This window comes from Bos javanicus, chromosome 15 (genome assembly GCF_032452875.1).
Source record: "Bos javanicus breed banteng chromosome 15, ARS-OSU_banteng_1.0, whole genome shotgun sequence".
NCBI lineage: Eukaryota > Metazoa > Chordata > Mammalia > Artiodactyla > Bovidae > Bos > Bos javanicus.
The window spans coordinates 29,326,693-29,344,751 of record NC_083882.1 but is presented as its reverse complement, the minus strand read 5'-3'; the positions used below and the strand labels follow the sequence as shown (position 1 = coordinate 29,344,751).

Sequence of the window (18,059 nt, the reverse complement as noted above, 5' to 3'; positions counted from 1 at the left end):
CTTCTAAGAGACTTGGAGAGAAAGTGGGGGCAGGAGCCAGCACTCCAAGGAGTGTCTGACCCTGGCAGTGGGGCCCAAAGGCCTTAGCAATAGTGTTACTAATTTTACCCTCCCAGCTTCCACCCTTCCGGACCTGGACTGAATCGTCTCCGTCACCATTTCCACCCAAGCTGGAGGAAGAGAAGCTGGAACAGGGCCTGAGGCCCACCCCCAAGTCTGCCTGGGAAGAGGGAAGGCAAAGGCCGTTAACCTACACCAAGGCTCAAGCTGGCCTGGCACCTCCCCAGGAGATCTGGCCAAGGGAAAGAATTTCCAGGGACAAAGATGGCTGCACGGCTTCTTTCAACTCAGGGAAGTCCTTCAGCTTTCTGAGGGAGAAGAGGCAAGAGAGTGGGTTAGGGATATAAGCATATACAAAAGAGGGGGTAAGAAAAAACAATGAACAATGGTGAAGGAAAGGCATCACTGGGTAACAGAAAGAGCTTTAGACTGGGATGCAAGAGCCTTAAATTCTAATCTTGACTTTCTTATTTATTAGCTGAGAGACCTTGGGCATGTTATTTAACTGTTCTGAGTGTCAATCGTTCTCTATAAAAGTGGAATAATGATTTATATTTAAAAAGAAGATTGTCTGGATTACTGCTTGCCTGGGGCTAGGTGTGGAATGCGTGAACCAATTAGACCTGTCAGAGGGACCATCTAATGAGCTATAAATGGGCAGATTTGGGGGGCATGACAGAAATGTTCTAAAACTTATTTGTGATGATGGTTTGCCCAGATCTGTAAATACACTAAAAATCATTGAATGTACACTTAAGTGAATTAATGGTATGAACATCATACCTCAATAAAACTATTAGTTTGGTTGTTGTTGTTGTTGTTTTTTAAGATGATTGTCTTAGAGATTCAGAAAGTGAAAGCTGCTCAGTCCTGTTGGACTCTTTGCAACCCCATGGACTATACAGTCCATGGAATTCTCCAGGCAAGAATACTGGAGTGGGTGAAGTGAAGTGAAATGAAGTCACTCAGTCGTGTCCCACGACTCTTTGCGACCCCATAGACTGTAGCCTACCAGGCTTCTCCGTCCGCAGGATCTTCCAAGCAAGAATACTGGAGTGGGTTGCCATTTCCTTCTCCAGGGGATCTTCCCGACCCAGGGATGGAACCCAGGTCCCTGGCATCGCATGTGGATTTCTTACCAGCTGAGCCAAAAGGAAAGCCCTAGAGATTCAGGTATTATACCAAATGCCACTCTGTGAAGTGCCAAGCACCGTAAATATGCCAGTTACTAGTATGAGCTTCCTGAACTTAAGTCACTTCACTTTTCTGGGCTTCAGTTTCTTCATCTGTCAAGTTTGCCGCCATCACTCTGTGAGGGAGCAGTGAGTGTGTTCACTTATTTACACCAAGGATTTCAAGTGGCGATAAAGCCTGTAAAGGAACGAGGTTGATGGGGGAAAAGAGTGATTGGAGGAGAGAAGAGAAGGGAATAAGGAGGTGAAAGAACAGGAAGAGATAAGGAGAGAGGTGTAGGGAGAGACGGAGAAGATAAGAAAAGATGTAGAGACAGGGAGGCGCGAGGCTGTGGCTCCAGGTCCGAAACTCAATCCAGGTGGAGTGGAGATACACCAGATCAAGGCATTCCAGCCCGCGGGCGGTGCTCTGACCCAGGGGCTGCACAGCGGCCGGGAGAGCCGCCACCGGGGGGCGCCCTCTCTTCCCGCCGCTCCCCCGGCGGGGAGAGCTAAGCGGGCTGCGCCGGGGCGCCCCGCAGCGGCCCCAGCGGCCGACCTGCTTCCGTCCCACCCGGCTGCCCACTGCCCTGGGCTGTAATTATACCCACCCGACTCACCCCTCCGGCCTCCGCCGCAGTCCTGGGAAACCCCGCCCGCCTGCTGCCAAAAAAAGGCCCCTGCGGTGGGTGTCTGGCTCTCTGGGAGGAGGGGCTGGGGAAGCGCCGCTGTCAGCCCCGGCCCTCGATAGCGTTCTCCCACTGCGAGCTGAGACCTCCAAGCGCCTCCTCGGGCGCAAGGTGGCAGAGGCCTGGGTGTCTAGAGAGCCCCGTGTGGGCGAGGCCGGGGCTCCAGCAGGTGACCCCGCGCCGGGCCTTGCGGCCTCCCGGCCCAGCGCGAACGCCCGGGCATCCAGGCCACCGGGGATCCTCTGCCCTACTTGGACCCCAGCTCTCTGCCCGCGTGGGGCTCCCAGAGTCACCAGTTCGGGGGACTCGGTCGGTCCCTTAACGAGGGGCGCGGGAGGCCCTGGCGAGCGACTGTAAAGGTCCAGAACCAACAGGGATTGGAGGAAGTCCAGCCTCCAAATCAGGCCCCAGAAGAAAGGCCGGAGGCCGGCCCAGGAGGAGAGCGGTCCCCTGTGGCCCGGGCATCGCACGGCCCAGGAGCGAGGCCGAGTTGGGATCCTTTCGGCCCGCGTCTGCCCTCGAGGAAGGGTCGCTGGCAGAGGAAGGGGCCGGGAAGGGAAGGAAACTGAGGCCGGGAGCCCAGCGGGCGAGGCGCCGGAGCCGGGCAGGGGCCGGGGAGGACGTAGGGGAAAGGACGCAGAGAACTTGACTGTTAGTCGCTCAGTCGTGTCCGATTCTGCGATCCCATGGACTGTAGCCCGTCAGGCTCCTCTGTCTACAGGACTTTTCAGGCAAGAATACTGGAGTGGGTTTCCATTTCTTCCTCCAGGAGATCTTCCCGACCCGTGATCGAACCCACGTCTCTTACATCTCTTGCACTGGCAGGCAGGTTCTTTACCACTAGCGCCACCTGGGAAGCCCTCAGAGAACTTTAGGAGATGGAAAACCGAGGGTCTGCGGAGGGGTGGGACGGGAGGGAAGATTAAGGGTTTGGAGAGAAAAATAAAAGAGGGAGACTGAAGAGTGAGGGAAAAGGAAGGTTGCGGAGAGAAGACTTAGGGCAGAGGATGGGGAGGAGGGGAAGAAGGTGGGAAACAGGATGGAGTCCAGGGGACGCAGGGGAGGCGGAGGGGGAGAGGAGAGACAGGTACCGAGAAGGAGAACGACTGGGGGGACGAGGGAGATGGGGGAGACTGGGGACAGACGAGTGCTCAAGGTAAGGGGGTGACGGTCCGGGGGAGCAGTCGAAGGTACCCAGGGCCTTGGAGGAGGAGACCGGCGTGGGGACGGGAGGTGAGGCTCTGGAGTGAAAGAGGGGTCCAGAGGGCTGGCCTGGGGACCCAGCTGTGGACAGAGACTGTAAGCGAGCAGCCGGGGCTGGAGCAAGCGGTGGAACGAGGCGCGAGTGTAGTTTGGGGCTGTGATTTTATTTGTGTGCGGAGTGGAGGTGGGGTGCCTCCGCACGGAGGGCTCCCTGCTGCCCCTCGCCGCCCTCCGCCAGGTGGGACAAGGCCGCAGTGTTGGGCCGCCCCGCCCGCCGCTGACGCCGGACAAGCGGCCTTTCTTTGGCCGTGCCGGGAGAAGGGGCCGCTTGTTTGCGCGGTCCGGGAAAGGCGCGGCCCCCAGACACCGCCGGCTCCCCGCGGGCGGCTGCGGGAGGGGGCCGCGCGCGTAGCATTCGTGTGTGCGGACTGTGTGTGATGGGCGTGAGCGGCAGGTGGGTGTGTGAATCCCGGGCTGCGTGTGCGCGGGGGCCGCAGATGTGGATGTGGGCTTCCTGCGAGAGCGGCGGGTGCTTGGCGTGCGTGCGGAGTGGGTAGAGGTCTAGGTGTGTGTTGGACCCCACACGTGTCACGGCGGAGAGACGGGCGTGTCCGCGTGGAGTGCGCGGTGGGAAGGGTGCGTGGGTGATGCCGGGTGGGGCGCCGAGTGTGTCTGCGCGTGGGTTGCCTGACGTGGTGGGGGAGGTTGTGTTTGTGTGTAACCGGCCCGATGAGTCAGTCCCCGGAGCCTCCCGGACGGCTGAGCTAACGGACCCAGAATGCAGCTCCGCCCCGGCGCCCTGGGTCCCCCGCCGGGCCGCTGCGTCTCCCCGCCCAGCCTCCGCTAGCGCGCGCCTCGGCGGAAGCGTCCGTGGAAGCCTCGGCAACCCCGCGGCCCCTCCCAGTCCCCCCCCCCCGCCCCCGCCCGCGCGCTTCCCCTTCCCCGAGGAGCCCGGATGACCTGGCTCAGCCCCGGTACGGGGGAACTCCGCAAGGGATTCGAATCTGGACTATGCGGGCGTGGCAAGGGCCGGAGACTCACGGCTCCCACGGTCCCCCCTCCAGCCTCCTGGACCGCTAAAGACGCGGGGCCCTGGCAGGGCCCAAGAGGCACCACATGTGCCACCCATCCCCTGAACACACCCAGTGGTTCCTTCAGGACAGCACTGCCTCCAAGCCCGACTCCGCATCCCTTTCCTGTCCCATCAAGGCGGCCCAGCCCGGGACGGGAGCTGAGATGCCCCCAGGGTACCCCGCTGTCCTGGCGCAGGGCTCTCAGTCCTTCTGTCGGCGGGAGAAGGGAGGTGTGGGGAGCGGGCGGACAAGACCCCACGAGTGTCGCCCAGTCGCACGCAAGAAAGTCCTGGGACAAGGATCCGCGTTCCCCCCGGGGCGGCGGGCGGCGGTGGCGGGGCAGAGCGCAAGGGCCCCCTCTGGCGGCGGCGCTGGCAGCGGCTCGGGAGGGCAGGAGCAAGCCGCTCCCGGGAGAGCAGCGGAGCCCGCTCAGCACAAAGCCCCGGGTGTCCCTACACACTCACCTGCGGCGCCCCTCTTCCCCGACCGGGTTCTTCCGGGATCTTCCAGCCCAGAGCTGGTCTGAGGGCTCTCGCCAGGTCCCCGGGACTTCCTCTTATCCCGTCCCAGCCGCGCAGCGAGCGGGACCCGCAGGCGTAGCGGGAGGGAGCGCCCTCACCTCGAGGGGAGAGGGGCACACCGGGTCTTTTGCCCAGCTCGGCAACCGCGGCCCCAGGCTCCGAAGGACACTCTTGCTTTTCCCTGGAAGCCCGCTGAGTAGGAGGAGAGCAAGTGGGTCCCGCCTTCCTACCCACCCCCTCCCCCCGCTAGTCCCCGCCCCCGTCCCCCCGTCCTGTCCTCTGGCCAGCCAGAGGAGACGCCCTTGTGGGACTGGAGCCCAAGGTCCCCCCACCCAGCCTTTCCCATAGCAGCACCTCCCCCCACGCCTGCACAGCGCGCGCTTTGTTCATCTCTGCAGCTGGGCTCTCCACCACCACCACCAAGTGCGCACCCCTGGCCCCACTCGCCCTCTCTTTCGGACTCTCCTGGGCCACCCTCCACCCCTAGGCCTTAAGGCTCTTCTGAGGGTGTTTTCCCGTTTCTCTCTAGTCCGCCCCCTACTCTTTTTTTTCACTTTAGATGCCTGAATCCTCCATCAGCTCCCAGTGAACTTCATGGTCGCAGCCGTACAACATGTTCTTAACATCTCGGAATATCTGCTGAAGGTATCCAGGTCTGTCTGCCCTCTGTCGCCCCTTCTCCTCATCCTACTCCAAGCCCCTCCGCCAGGACGAGCTGTAAATGGGGTTAATAACCGTCCAGATAGGGCGTCACAGATATTTCTAAAGATACATATAAAAAAGGCATGGTAAAATGCCACGCCAACTGTAAAGCATAGAAAAACCGAATGGAATTATCACCTTGCCCCCGTGTCACTCCACCCCCACCACAACGCGCGGGATTACAGTTGGGAGGCAAACTGGTGCTCAAACTGGTTGAGCACAGCATCCTGTAGCAGTTTGGGTCTCTGTAGGAGTAAGGGTTTAATAAGGAAGAAGTGGGTGGGGAGGACCTGAAAACCTTAGAGAAGCCTGGAAACTGAGCCTGGGAGAAAGTCATTCTCCTTTTCAACCACCAACCGAAATCCAAGCTGACAGCCGATCCTTACCTTGTAAAGCCAGCTCTTGCCCCAGGAGACTGATGGGGGAGGACCTAGGGATCTGAACTCAGCCAGACTGGACCTTTGAAACCTGCAATGGAGGGATCCCTGAGACTGTTCCTCCCTGAAGGATAGGAAGCAGAAAGCCCCCAAGGCTGTGACATTCCAGTGAGCAGGGGACAGCAGAAAATAATTTGTCCTCTTTGGGTGGACAAATCTTGTTGATTCAGTGCTTTTACTGTGCACCCTCCCTGTTTAACCCAGGAACAGCAGGAGGCTGAACTGCAGGAACCTTTGGTCACTCATTGACAGGGCCAGCACTAGCAGGGGGACCCTCCCCACACCCAGCTGGAGGCTGGAACCAACGGGACTAGAAGCAGGAGGGGGTGGATGGCTCTTTGCAGCTACCTGCTGTAGCTAACAGAGGTCAAAATATCAGGCTTCAGCATGTGCCATGGTATCAGGAAGCCCCAGGATCTGTCTGGGGGTGGGGGAGCAGTGTTGAGAGTAGAAGCCTCTTATTCTTTCTTCATATCGTTTGAGGATCATAAAAGTATTTTAACTTTGAACACCTTTCATGAAGCAGATCACAACAGTAATTTTCAGGCTATTCTGTTAAATAAAAAGAAAAGGAAACAAACCCCAAACTTGTATCTTATATGCCAAGACCCAGCATTTGAGGGAAGAGGCTCAGATTGGGGTGCCTCACAGACTTCACTTAACTGTGCTTCACAAATCCAACTCTTCCTTACTGTCTTGGTCAGGAGGAATTTTGGGGAATAATCAAGCCTGTCACGGATGCTAAAGCAGGGGGTTGAAATATCACCCAACTGCTGTCCTCCCAGCCCAGCAGTCCGCTGAGCCCATGACAAAGGCTCTGTGCAGTGTGTCCTTGCTCCCGCTGTGTCGGGGCCCTGTGTTCCCACAGTTAGAGCACTCAGGGGACTTCAGACCTACCATCACCACCCTCCACCCCCACCCCGCTCCACATCTGGAGCCCATCAAAAAGACTCAGTGCTCTCACACAGTTACGCAAGAGGTCGAGCAGCTGGAAGCTCAGAAAGGGGGAGGAAGAGAGAAGAAAGCAGAAAACAGCTTTCCAAGCATGCTTCAGACTTTCCGAGGTGGAAGCAGGGGGAGAGGGCAAAGGCTGGGTGTGGAAGGAAGAGTGGATTTTTGAAGGCCCTCTGCACTTGGTTATGAATGCCAGGAGTGGATTTCCACACCCACCCTGTCCTAGCCACAGCACATTTCCCAGCTGTCCCTCCTCTCAAATTGTACTCCCTCCAGCCTCAGAAAGAGGTGATTATTGCTCATTACAGCAAGCAATCCCTGTAGATACACACCCTACCCCAGGAAGCTATCCCTTCTGGCGTCTTTGGATCCTGAACTCAGGCATCATTAGTGTAGGTGTGGTGGCACCAATGATGCCAAGTAACTAACTCCTCACTGCATCCAACCTGGGGAGAAATTTCAAACCTTCAGTAGCTGAAAAGAGCAGAAGCTCTCTTCTCAGCCTGTTTTTGAAATTATGCAATCTACTTCTATTCACAGCTAAGATACTTCCAAGCTGAGAGGAAATTTTGTGTAGGATGGAAGACTGGACTTGTCTACCTTCCGTGGCTCTGAACCTTCCTATGAGCAGAAACGAACAAGGATTCATTCCGGCAAAAATTGGGAAACAAGACCTATTTCCATTTCTCTCAGGGCTTTGAATTTGTAACACTTCTTTCCCAAACAGCACATCAACCTGATCACAGAATTACACCTATGGAAATTCCCATAACCCCTGCCCTATGAACAGCAAGGCAAAAAACTTTCTGGCCTGTGCAGGTAGGGGATAGGGGAGTGGCCTAAGCTTTTAAACTGCCTGGTTGCTTGACCTCTTGTGTTTAGAGGGGACAACAGCTCAGTTTGGAAAAGTAAACTTCCTAAAGACGTGTCTCCTCATCAATCACTAACTCCCTAGGGTGAGAGGTGAAACTGACTCTTGTAGAGATGTCTGCTCTTGGGTTAGGAGCAGTACACAGCAGCCAACCTACTTGTGGATCTTCTAGGAGTTTCAGAGCAGCTCTACAGCTGCAGGTGTATTTACCAAAGGGGGCAAAAAGAGGGAATGGCAAGAAAGGATGGTTGCAATGAGAGTTGTGCATAACACAGGGGAGTCAATTCTGCATTTTTGCTTCCTTAATTCCTTTAAAACCTACCAGACTAAAGCCCTCACCCTTAGAGACCTGCACCGAGTATCCCGGGTGGCAGTTGATGTGTGTCTGCTTTAGCAAGAAAGCTACACTTTTAAGGAGGTACAGCTGTTGCTTCCAGTTCAATTTCAATCTTCTTGAGGATGGGGACTTTCTATTTTCCTCTTCCTCCAATGAGCCCTGCAGATATAAACTTTTTTTTTGGATCTTAGCTCACCAACCAGGGCTCGAACCTGCAGCCCCTGCAGTGGAAGGGCAGAGTCTTAACCACTGGACTGCCAAAAAAGTCCCATGTAACTTTTTAAAAAGCTATTCTGTATAGACTCTGGAAATCTCTGAGAGGCTACCTAGTGTGTACAATGTTAACTGAGGGCAATGTTTCCTGCAGTGATGCATGGGCTGACTGATTTGGGGTTTGATACTGAGTAGACCAATGACAGACCTTTTCTTAAAAGGAACTCAATTCCCTCCCTACCTCCTCTATGTGGAATTAATTAACCCAGAGCAGGAACCACAAACCTCCTACATCAAACAGAATGCTCAGTCAGATCTAATTATTTTGTTAGTCTCCCTCACAAGCAGCCAACAAAAAGTCCACTCGACACCATGGAGGTATCAGCTGCCAGAGGGTGTGGTGTGGGTTTGGTGTGCTTCATTTCACTGGATTAACGTTACAGCCTCAGGGAGCCAAGCTACACTTTAGCAACATTAGACAAGATACTTGCTAGTTCTCTTAAGGAAAAAAAATTCAAAATCTTCCCTCTCACCATTAAAATAAAAACTTATTCATTCCAGAAACTTATTATTCATCAGAGATTTGCCTTCCAATTTGGTGACATTCTATAGTTTTTAAATTGAAATAGAGAGTAAGGAAGCAGCCTGTTCTGAGGCATTTCCCAAGGCATTCATCACTCATGCCTGCATCACTTACTTACCACTGTTTGTCTAATGGGGAAGAGAATGCACCAAAATATCACCACCTATGTTACTCCTTCAAGACGAAGCTTCATTTTTCTGATTCTACAACTGCCCCTGACAAAATGAGGATCAAAAGCCCACAGTGTCATCAAATTCAAAAGCTACTGTCAGGAGTACATGTGTGTGTGTCTCAAATGTAGAAAAATACACAAGGAGGTACAATACTTGTTATAGGGAGAAAAGGTAATGAATACTCTTAGTATTTCCTCTTAAAAGAAACATATCATTAATTTTTAATCTTAGATCCCATTACATCATTCTGAATCAGCAAGAAGACACCAAAGTATGAGAGGGTCAACAGTCTAAAAAACATTCATTTTATAATACTTTATTTGATTAAAGAATCTGTCTTCTTTGTGTACACTGGAATGTTATATTCCCTATGTATTTTACAGGGTTACAAAATGTCTCTCATTTTAAATATTACCCCAAAAGTAATTTCAGAAAAAAAAGTTTTTGTGAAACTAAATCTCACTTTTAAAAAATCATATGGACAAGCAACTCTCCAACAAAACTGAATTAATAAGATTCCTTGTCTACATAACTACATGACAGATTTCTTGTCCCAGTCCCCTTCCTCAAAAAACCTTATGTGGAAACCAAGCTAGAGATAAGGATTCTTCCCTGATGCGATTAAGGGGAAGGGAAAGGCCAGAAATTTCTTTGGCAAACAATTCCATCCATGGCCATTTGTGTGTGACTGCTTTGCTTGAAGTACAGGACACTCTTTGCAGGGAAGGCCAAATGTTGTTCAGAGTGGGAGTGGTACTCTCCAACCAGCTGAAAGTGCAGGAGGTCGTCTCCTGTCATCTGTCTATTCCTCCGCCTGTGGCTGCAGCCTGGCAACAACTCTACCAATCCCCAGTGCAAATTAAAAGCCAACGCTAGGCTGGCTGATGCAGTCTTCTCCACTGAAGAAATAATGGATGAGGGGGGCGCTGAGAAACAACCACTACACGATGACACTCAACAGAAAAGACGTAGGGGAGAAAGAGGAAGGGTTTCAGAGATGGGAAGGATAGGCTGCTGAAAAAAATGTTGAGGCGGCTAGAAAGGAGTAGTATCAGCAATTCCTATATAGCAATATAATCAGCTGCATCTTGAGAGGCTAAAGACCTGGTGGTGAGACTGGAGTCTCCTTGACAGTTTAGGGCCCACGGGACTGGCACAAAGACTCTCTGAGGGTTCAGCCTCCAAAATCATAACCTTATTTCAGATGGAAAGGAAAAAACTGATGACATTTAGAGAACATTCAGGAAGAGGGAGGTGGTCAATCTCAGGAATGTGAATGGATTACAAAGACCATGAGCTATCATGTATTAGCTGAAGTACCCAAAATGTGGAGAATGGAAGTCTGGGTGGCACCAGCAGCAAACATGATTACCTGCGGGTATGAAATCCCTAACTGGACATGACCCTTCTCCTCCGGGACACCTTGAAGCTGGGGGGGCTATGCCATCTGAAAGCTGCTTCTCAGCTGTCTTTACACAATAGGATTCACAGTAGTGTTCTAAAGCAGAGCGACAAGCCTGAAAGGAAAACAGCTTGGCAAAGGAATGGAGGGATGAATAGATATAGGAAAACGACATAAGACAACCTTATCTTTTAATGTGTAGACCTCATACTTCTCAAGCAGTTTACTTGCATAGTCCACAAATCAAGGCTGGATTAGATCAACCTGTTACGGGAGTGCCAAATACAATGCCTATTTGCAGATGATCCCAGGGCTTGATTGGATATACAAAAGAAAAAAACTGAAGGTAAAGAAGTGTGAAAGATTAAAATCTTCCACAGAGAATACTTTTTAAAAACAAAGTATGAAATATAATATATTTAAGGATTCAAATAAAAGAACAACTTAGGCAAAGGGAGAGAATGTTTAACTGGGGGCATTCTCTGGAGAGCTTGCTTTCCTGCTGGCCAGTAAATCTGCCAAAGAAATCAGCAGCCTTTCCCTTTATGGTGTGTCATTGGTTTGCCAAAGAACGTCTCTGTGACACTGAAACACTGAGGGTGAGTTGAGGGTCCTTGCGCTCAGAGAATCGTGCACTGTGTTTGAAAAAAAAGGGTCTCCAATGGCTTGTGGGTTTGGAAAAAACTCTTCAGCCACTGTTGGCTTCTTCTTTATTTGAAAATTTTCCTTTTCGGTTCCTTCTTCTTGGTACTACAGAATTTCATACTTATCCACTAGGAAAGTGGTCTCTGTGGAAAACCTTACAGGGCTGTTTCCATCTACCTGGGTCACTTTGGTAACCTAAAAAACAAACAAGGAGTAAGGTAAAGCAGAACAGCGGGTCTTCAAGGTGCTGGCTAAATTCTCAGTACAGAACAGACCAAATTCACCAAAGCAGTATTAAAAGTTTAACTCAGAAATACTAAAAAAGTTCAATTCACAACTGTAGCTCACAGCATCACTCTTCCCCGTCAACATGATTAATCTGTTCTTTGACAGAAAAGACAACTCCTGGGATGATACGTAGAATGGTATTAAGTAAAAGGTCCAGAGTAAGCGGCCACTGCCCAGGCCCTGCCCTATAAAACCCATTAGGTCACAGACATTCTATAAGGATGACCAATTAACATTTTGACCCAAAAGGCAGTATTCTAACAACTCGACATTACTTGTTAAAAGTTCTCTCAAAGTCTCTCTAAGCTACTCTATCATACTTATTTTCCAGATATGGCTGGGTTGTTCTAATGAGATTTCTTTTTATTAATAATAATAAACATCCAGTTTAATGAATTACCTGTAACAATGGTGCCTGTAATGGCACCAACATAAAACCTGAACCACTGACTCACATTTTCTAATGAAATTCTGATAGAGCAATTTATACTCTCCTGTTCTTCAAATGGTCCCTAACAGGAAAACGTCTCGGGTTCAACAATATGCTCCAATACTGATGGGGCTGAGCCAATAACTGAGTGGGGGCAGGGGAGAGAGAAAACTGACAGAGGAAATAACTTTCCAAGCACTTAAGAGGAGAGACAGAGACCATCTGGAAAGGTAAGAGTGCAAATCAACAAGTCAGAGGGGAAGATGACAATATAAACTCGGTGCTTGTAATGCAATTTCAAAAACTAGAAAAACAAGGAGTTAAAAATAATGACCTAAACAGTTTACAGGGAATTTCCTGGCAGTCCTGTGGTTAGGATTTGGCACTTTCACTGCCATGGGCCTGGGTTCAGTCCTGGTGGAGAAACTAAGATCCTGCAAGCCATGTGGTGCAGCCTAAACAAATAAATAAGGAACAGTTCACAAATTTCCACTGTTTTGTCTACCTAAAGGACAAAGTTTACAGCAGAAATGGCTTATAATGATCCATATTAATGATGGGAAGCAGTCTTTGGGTTCAAATCAAGTGACAATACTACAAAAGGGATTACTAAGTCATGTGCTAAATGCTTTGGTAAATGATTCTAAGATACGTGAGATTATTGAACACACAGGCAACTAAGAGATATGACTCCTGCACAACCCATAACACTTTTATATATAATCACATTCAATTTCTTTATCTGATCTAGAGAAAAAAACTGAAATAAAGCAGGTGAAGAATCTGACCAAGACTGTGGCTCAGCATTAAAGAATCTGCCTGTAATGCAGGAGACTAGGGTTTGATCCCTGGGTCGCGAAGATCCCGTGGAGGGCACAGCGACCCCCGCCAGTATTCTTGCCTGGAGAATCCCATGGACAGAAGAGCCTGGTGGGCTATAGTCCAAAGGGCTGCAAAGAGTCGAACATGACTGAAGCAACTGAGCATGCACGCAATACAATGAGACAGCAATGGAATCCATGGAGGACATCATTTTTTCTGATTTTCTGCTCTATGAAGTCATATTGCCTATTAAACATCTGTTCTACCACCTTCCCCGTGTAAGATTTCTATTAAAAGGGAATACCTGTATGTTACAGTAATTTTTTTTGGAGATGAAGGAGACTTGAACAGGGAAGAAGTCATTGGGCTGCCCAGCAATGCTGAACTCAAGGCTGCCACTCTTATTTTTGGCATCAATCACTGGCAGGCACCACTCCAAGGTATTTCGTCGACTGTCATGTCGATACTCGCCATCAATCTCACCAATCACTGGAGCGCCAACACCAGATCTGCCACAAGAAACACCCGTGTCAAGTCAGCTGTCCAGAGTTAGAAAAACTCTGCCAAGGAAAACCAGCCCCAAATTTGATTATGCTTCTCAAATTCTTCCTGCTTTTATACAGTCCTAGAAAAAATTAGACTCCTTAATAACCTCAAGGACCCTTACACTGGTTAAGGGTTTCACTCATCCCTTCTGTAGGTACAGATATATGCAACCGTAAGTAATTGGCACACAGTCATGAGCTGTTCCAACTTATGGACTAGATCTGGAGCTGGCAGGGGACCGAGACTGACAAATGTGTGAAGTGGGATATATTTCAAAAAATCCTGCACTGATGGTTTGCTGCACTGTCAAGAAGGAATTTTAACATAGTGTTGTTCTCTTTATAGATGCCAATGAGGGGAAAAATAGGTTGATAGTAACAGTGGGGGAGAACTTAAAATGCCTATGGTTATTTAGAACGGAAATGAATTTGGACCTCTGAGAATGTTTTCAAAAGATTTCAGAATGTTTCAAAACTTACTGTAGTTGATGCCAGTGGGTTTATTTGATTTACAATCCAGGAAATGAACTTTTATTTGGTAAGTGAAAGAACAACTGCCCCTGGGCAAAATGTGAGCATGATGGGAAAGAGAGATACACAGTTGTCCTAAATCTGCAGGAGAACCAGGGCTAGTGAGGATGTATTTCACACCCCCACACATGGCTGACAGGCAGTGTCACCTACTCCTACACATTCTAAATTTACCACCTTTTAATTCACCAGTGACATCCAATGTTTGCATTAGGGGCTCCGTAAATAAGGGAGACCAGAAAAACTTTGATAAAGGGTGAGATAACACAATTAACTCTTTTATGGTCCCAGTTGTATGTATGTTTCTTCCCTTTGCCCTTGTTCCCATTCTGGTTCTGAGCTCTAATTTGATCAGTTCTAGACAAAAGGGTAAAGTGCTGTCCAAGGGTCTCTTCTGGAGACTGTTGCAAAATTGAACTAAGACACAGGAAACCACCATAACCACAATTATAGGGTAGATGGAGAGGCCCAAAACTTGTGGCATCCTAAAAATAGTCTCACAAAATAAATCTTGACAAAATAAAACCCACACCTGTCACCAACGCCCAAGTCTCAGGACGGTTCAAGGCAGACATCTACTGTTCCGAAACAAAAACCAAGCTGTGAAGAATTAAGATGATTAGCCCATTAAGGGGGACACTGGTAATAACTCATATTTTAAAAAATGGAAATAAGAATGACTAAAACCAGACCTGGCCATGTCAAGACCTGAATCAAACTACAAATTAATTTAAAATTAATTTGAATAAACCTGCATATTAAATTAGAACCATTTTCTCTGTAATAATAACTGGGCAATTTAATAGTAAAAACACACTAAGAATATACTTACTAGGTATTCATTATTAAGGCCTATACTTAATCATGGGGATGCTGAGAGGCAGAGGAGAGGAGCAGGGATTCAATGGTGAAATAATAATAGTTCAGTCACTAGAAATGCTAGTGAGGAGATAAAGTAGAGTATTTCTAGGTGATCCTAGAAAGTATGCCATTTAAGCATACATCAAAACTTACTGGAACTAAACTTCTGGGGGTGATGGATTTTTTGTTATTTTAATTGTGATCATGGTTTCACAGGTGCATATAGGTCAAAACTTATCCAATTGTACAATTTCAACATATATAGTTTATTGCATGTCAACCATACCTCAATGAAGTTGTTAGAAAACTTTCTGAAACTAATGCAAATATCTTGTTTCACCAAAATAGTACCCTGAAATCATACTCTCATCTTTAGCTGGTAACTTAGCAAAGAAGGTGAAAAAAGAAGAATTCAGTCTGACAGACTCAATTTCTTCTTTAAGAGTTGCAAAACAAAACAGAGAACTGGCTCCTCCTTCTGGAAACCTTCATTACTACAGGAACAAACTGAAGACCAACATCTGAAAACACAGCTTTAGAACTACAACCAGCTTTGTATGTTTGGCTTTAAAGTCAGTAATATGCACTCCTTCAAAAGTATACAGTTGTATACATTTTGACAAATGTAGCTTGTAAGCACATTACAATCAAGTCACAGAATATTTCCATCATCTCCAAAGTTTCCTTGTGCTCCTCTGCAGTCAAATGCCTGATTTCTCTCCCAAGAGTATTACCTTTTCAGAATGTCTTATACATGGAATCATACAGTTAGTATGCAGTCTTTTGTACCAAGCTTCTTTCACAACTGGCCTTTGTATCTTATATATCTTAGCATGGACAGTCAGCTAAGTGTGGCCTCCAAAACTGAGTTCTAAAAGACTAGTTCTATAAGCTCACTAGAGAAAAAGTGATTATGTGGGGAACTTACGGGAGTGGAATGGTGATAACCACATCATTCAGTTCTAAATTATCTTCTTGTAGCTCATATTCTATGTTGACATCACAACCATTTCCACTTTCTGAGGGCCAGCAATTAACTGAAGACAAAAGCAAAGCAAGTATACTAGAACATTAGGAAAAGAATGAAGCAAAGTTAAGACTGCAAATCAAAACTGATACCAGCAAGCCCTAAAACATTCTAATGTAAACTATTGGAAACAATGGTTTCAAAATTAAAGATATTAAAAATTAAATCTAATCATTAAAATACAGTCCATTTTAAAAGGTCATTTTGTCAAAAAGAATTACGGCAATAAGGATAAAAGTGCACAAGTCAGGGCTATTTCTAATTCTCAGTGCAGACTAGCTTAGCAGGACTGGCCAGAGGCACTTACTTGTCAGTGGAATAAAAGATTCCTCTGTGGTCTGTAGTCTCCACTTTAGCACCCCTACATCACTGTTGACTGGAAATGACTTCTCTGGATTCTTCAAACCAATTAGAGATTCTGCAGTGAAAAGTTTTTTATCCACATTTGGATGGGTCTGAAATGAGAAAGGAAAGAAAATTTCTGAGGTTCAGACATGACAAGACAGGAAATAAATTCCTTTTGGTCTTACATGGCCCATAATCTAAACATCTAAAATAGGGTGCCTAAAAAATTCCAATTATTTTTGATTTTGAAGAAAGATTTCCCTTCTTCAAAGACTGTGTTTTAAAAAATTTTGACTGCACTGGGTCTTCACTGCGGTGAGCAGGCTTAGCAACCCCACAGCACATGGGATCTTAGTTCTCCCACCAGGGATCAAACCCACATCCCCTGCATTGGAAGGTGGAATCTTAACTACTGAACCAACAGGGAGGTCCCTGAAAGACTTCTAAAGATTTAAGACATTTAAAAATAGCAATAAAGTAATTTTTACTCTAACCATTTTGTTTGTAAGTAACAAGTTAGTAATTTTGTAACTGAAAAAGTTAAAAGACCATCAGCCAAGTCCTTTACAAAAATACTTTAGGGGGAGCAGCCTCATGGTGAGGCCAAGCTTGCCAAATAGAAGAGCAGGGTCAGAGCTTGATCCGCTGTCTTTGTCACACAGTAGTGCTCACCTTACACTAACGAAGGAGAGGGAAAAGCTCTGTGCCAAGTTTACTTGCAATTTTGTGTAGAGAGCTAAAGTTGCTCAAACTCAGGCCAAATAAGATGGACCAATCTTTTTTAAAGAAGTCATATTAGGGGAAAAAAGGGAAAAGAAGAAACTTTTGGATTGATGACTACATACACTTTACAAGCCAGCAATGCTACTGTCAAATAATATAAGCACTACTTCCAAAAGACAATTGTGTGTTGGTTATGCTTTTCAACTGTGGTGTTGGAAAAGACTCTTGAGAGTCTCTTGGACTGCAGTGAGATCCAACCAGTCATTCCTAAAGGAAATCAGTCCTGAATATTCATTGGAAGGACTGATGCTGAAACTCCAATACTTTGGCCACCTGATGCGAAGAAGTGACTCATTTGAAAAGACCTTGATGCTGGGAAAGACTGAAGGCAGGAGGAGAAGGGGATGACAGAGGATGAGATGGTTGGATGGCATCACTGACTTGATGGACGAGTTTGTCAAGCTCTGGGAGTTGGTGATGGACAGGGAAGCCTGGCACGCCGCAGTGCATGGGGTCGCAAAGAGTTGAACACGACTGAGCTGAACTGAACTGAACTATGAAGGAGGGAAAAAAGCAGACAAAATCATCTTCTTCTCTGAAAAGGCTTTGTTCTTGTGACAAGAGATGTAAGATCAACTATCTAAATAAAATATAACAATCTTCCTTGGTGGACCAGTGGTTAAGACTCTACACTTCTAATGGAGAGGAGGTGGGTTTGATACCTGGTCAGGGAACTAAGATCCCAAACTCCACACAGCGTGGCCAAAATTTTTTAAAAATAAAATAAGACAGGACTTCTGTGGCTCAATGGTAAAGAATCCACCTGCCAATGCAGGTGACCAATCCCTGATTTGGGAAGATCCCACATGCCACGAAGCAACTAAGCCCGTGAGCTACAACTGTTGAGCCTGTGCACCAAAACTATTGAGGCTATTTCCTAGAGCCTGGAAGCCTCAACTACTGAAGCTCGTGGACCTAGAGCCTATACTGTGAAACAAAAGAAGCCACTGCAATGAGAAGCCTGCACACCATAGCTAGAGAGCAGCCTATGCAGCAACAAAGACTCAGCCAAACCATCAATAAATAAAATTTTTGAAAATAAGTAAATAAAATGTAACAAGAACAACTGTTATAAAGCCTTCTTAGAAAGAAGCCACATAGGTGGAACATACTTATTTTTAAGAATTCTATGTACATTTCGAATATACCATTAGATACTACCCTTCAGCTAACAAAACAAGCACTGGCAGTTTATAGAGTAGCAGAATGTGCAGTGTCATAATTTGTTTTAATAAAATACCTGCCCATTAAGTTTTAAAACTTGTTGTTTCTTTAACTATACTTCAAGCAAAATCCTAAATGAATTTACTTTTGCATAATAGTAACAGATAAGCATCTCTTTGTACCTCTGTGAGTATGAAGTCATTTATTAGATTTCAAAATGACCTTTCA

General features: G+C 47.5%; 2 protein-coding genes across 16 annotated transcripts in view; both read right to left on the bottom strand.

The window, feature by feature from the left end:
- PHLDB1 (pleckstrin homology like domain family B member 1) overlaps positions 1-4,751 on the bottom strand; it is a 48,689-nt gene extending 43,938 nt beyond the window's left edge. For 14 of the 15 annotated variants that reach the window (XM_061440488.1, XM_061440490.1, XM_061440491.1 and 11 more), the window contains exons 1-2: positions 4,662-4,751; positions 255-368 (exon numbers count right to left, since the gene is read on the bottom strand). The gene's annotated coding sequence lies outside the window, so the exon portion shown is untranslated. The remainder of the gene's footprint in view (positions 1-254; positions 369-4,661) is intronic. The other variant, XM_061440489.1, reaches the window with a different exon arrangement.
- Positions 4,752-9,288: 4,537 nt separating this feature from the next.
- ARCN1 (archain 1) overlaps positions 9,289-18,059 on the bottom strand; it is a 29,716-nt gene continuing 20,945 nt past the window's right edge. Inside the window, exons 7-10 of the mRNA XM_061440507.1 lie at positions 15,847-15,994; positions 15,441-15,549; positions 12,880-13,084; positions 9,289-11,230 (exon numbers count right to left, since the gene is read on the bottom strand). Coding sequence (XP_061296491.1) covers positions 11,141-11,230; positions 12,880-13,084; positions 15,441-15,549; positions 15,847-15,994 — 552 coding nt within the window. The 3' untranslated portion in view covers positions 9,289-11,140. The remainder of the gene's footprint in view (positions 11,231-12,879; positions 13,085-15,440; positions 15,550-15,846; positions 15,995-18,059) is intronic.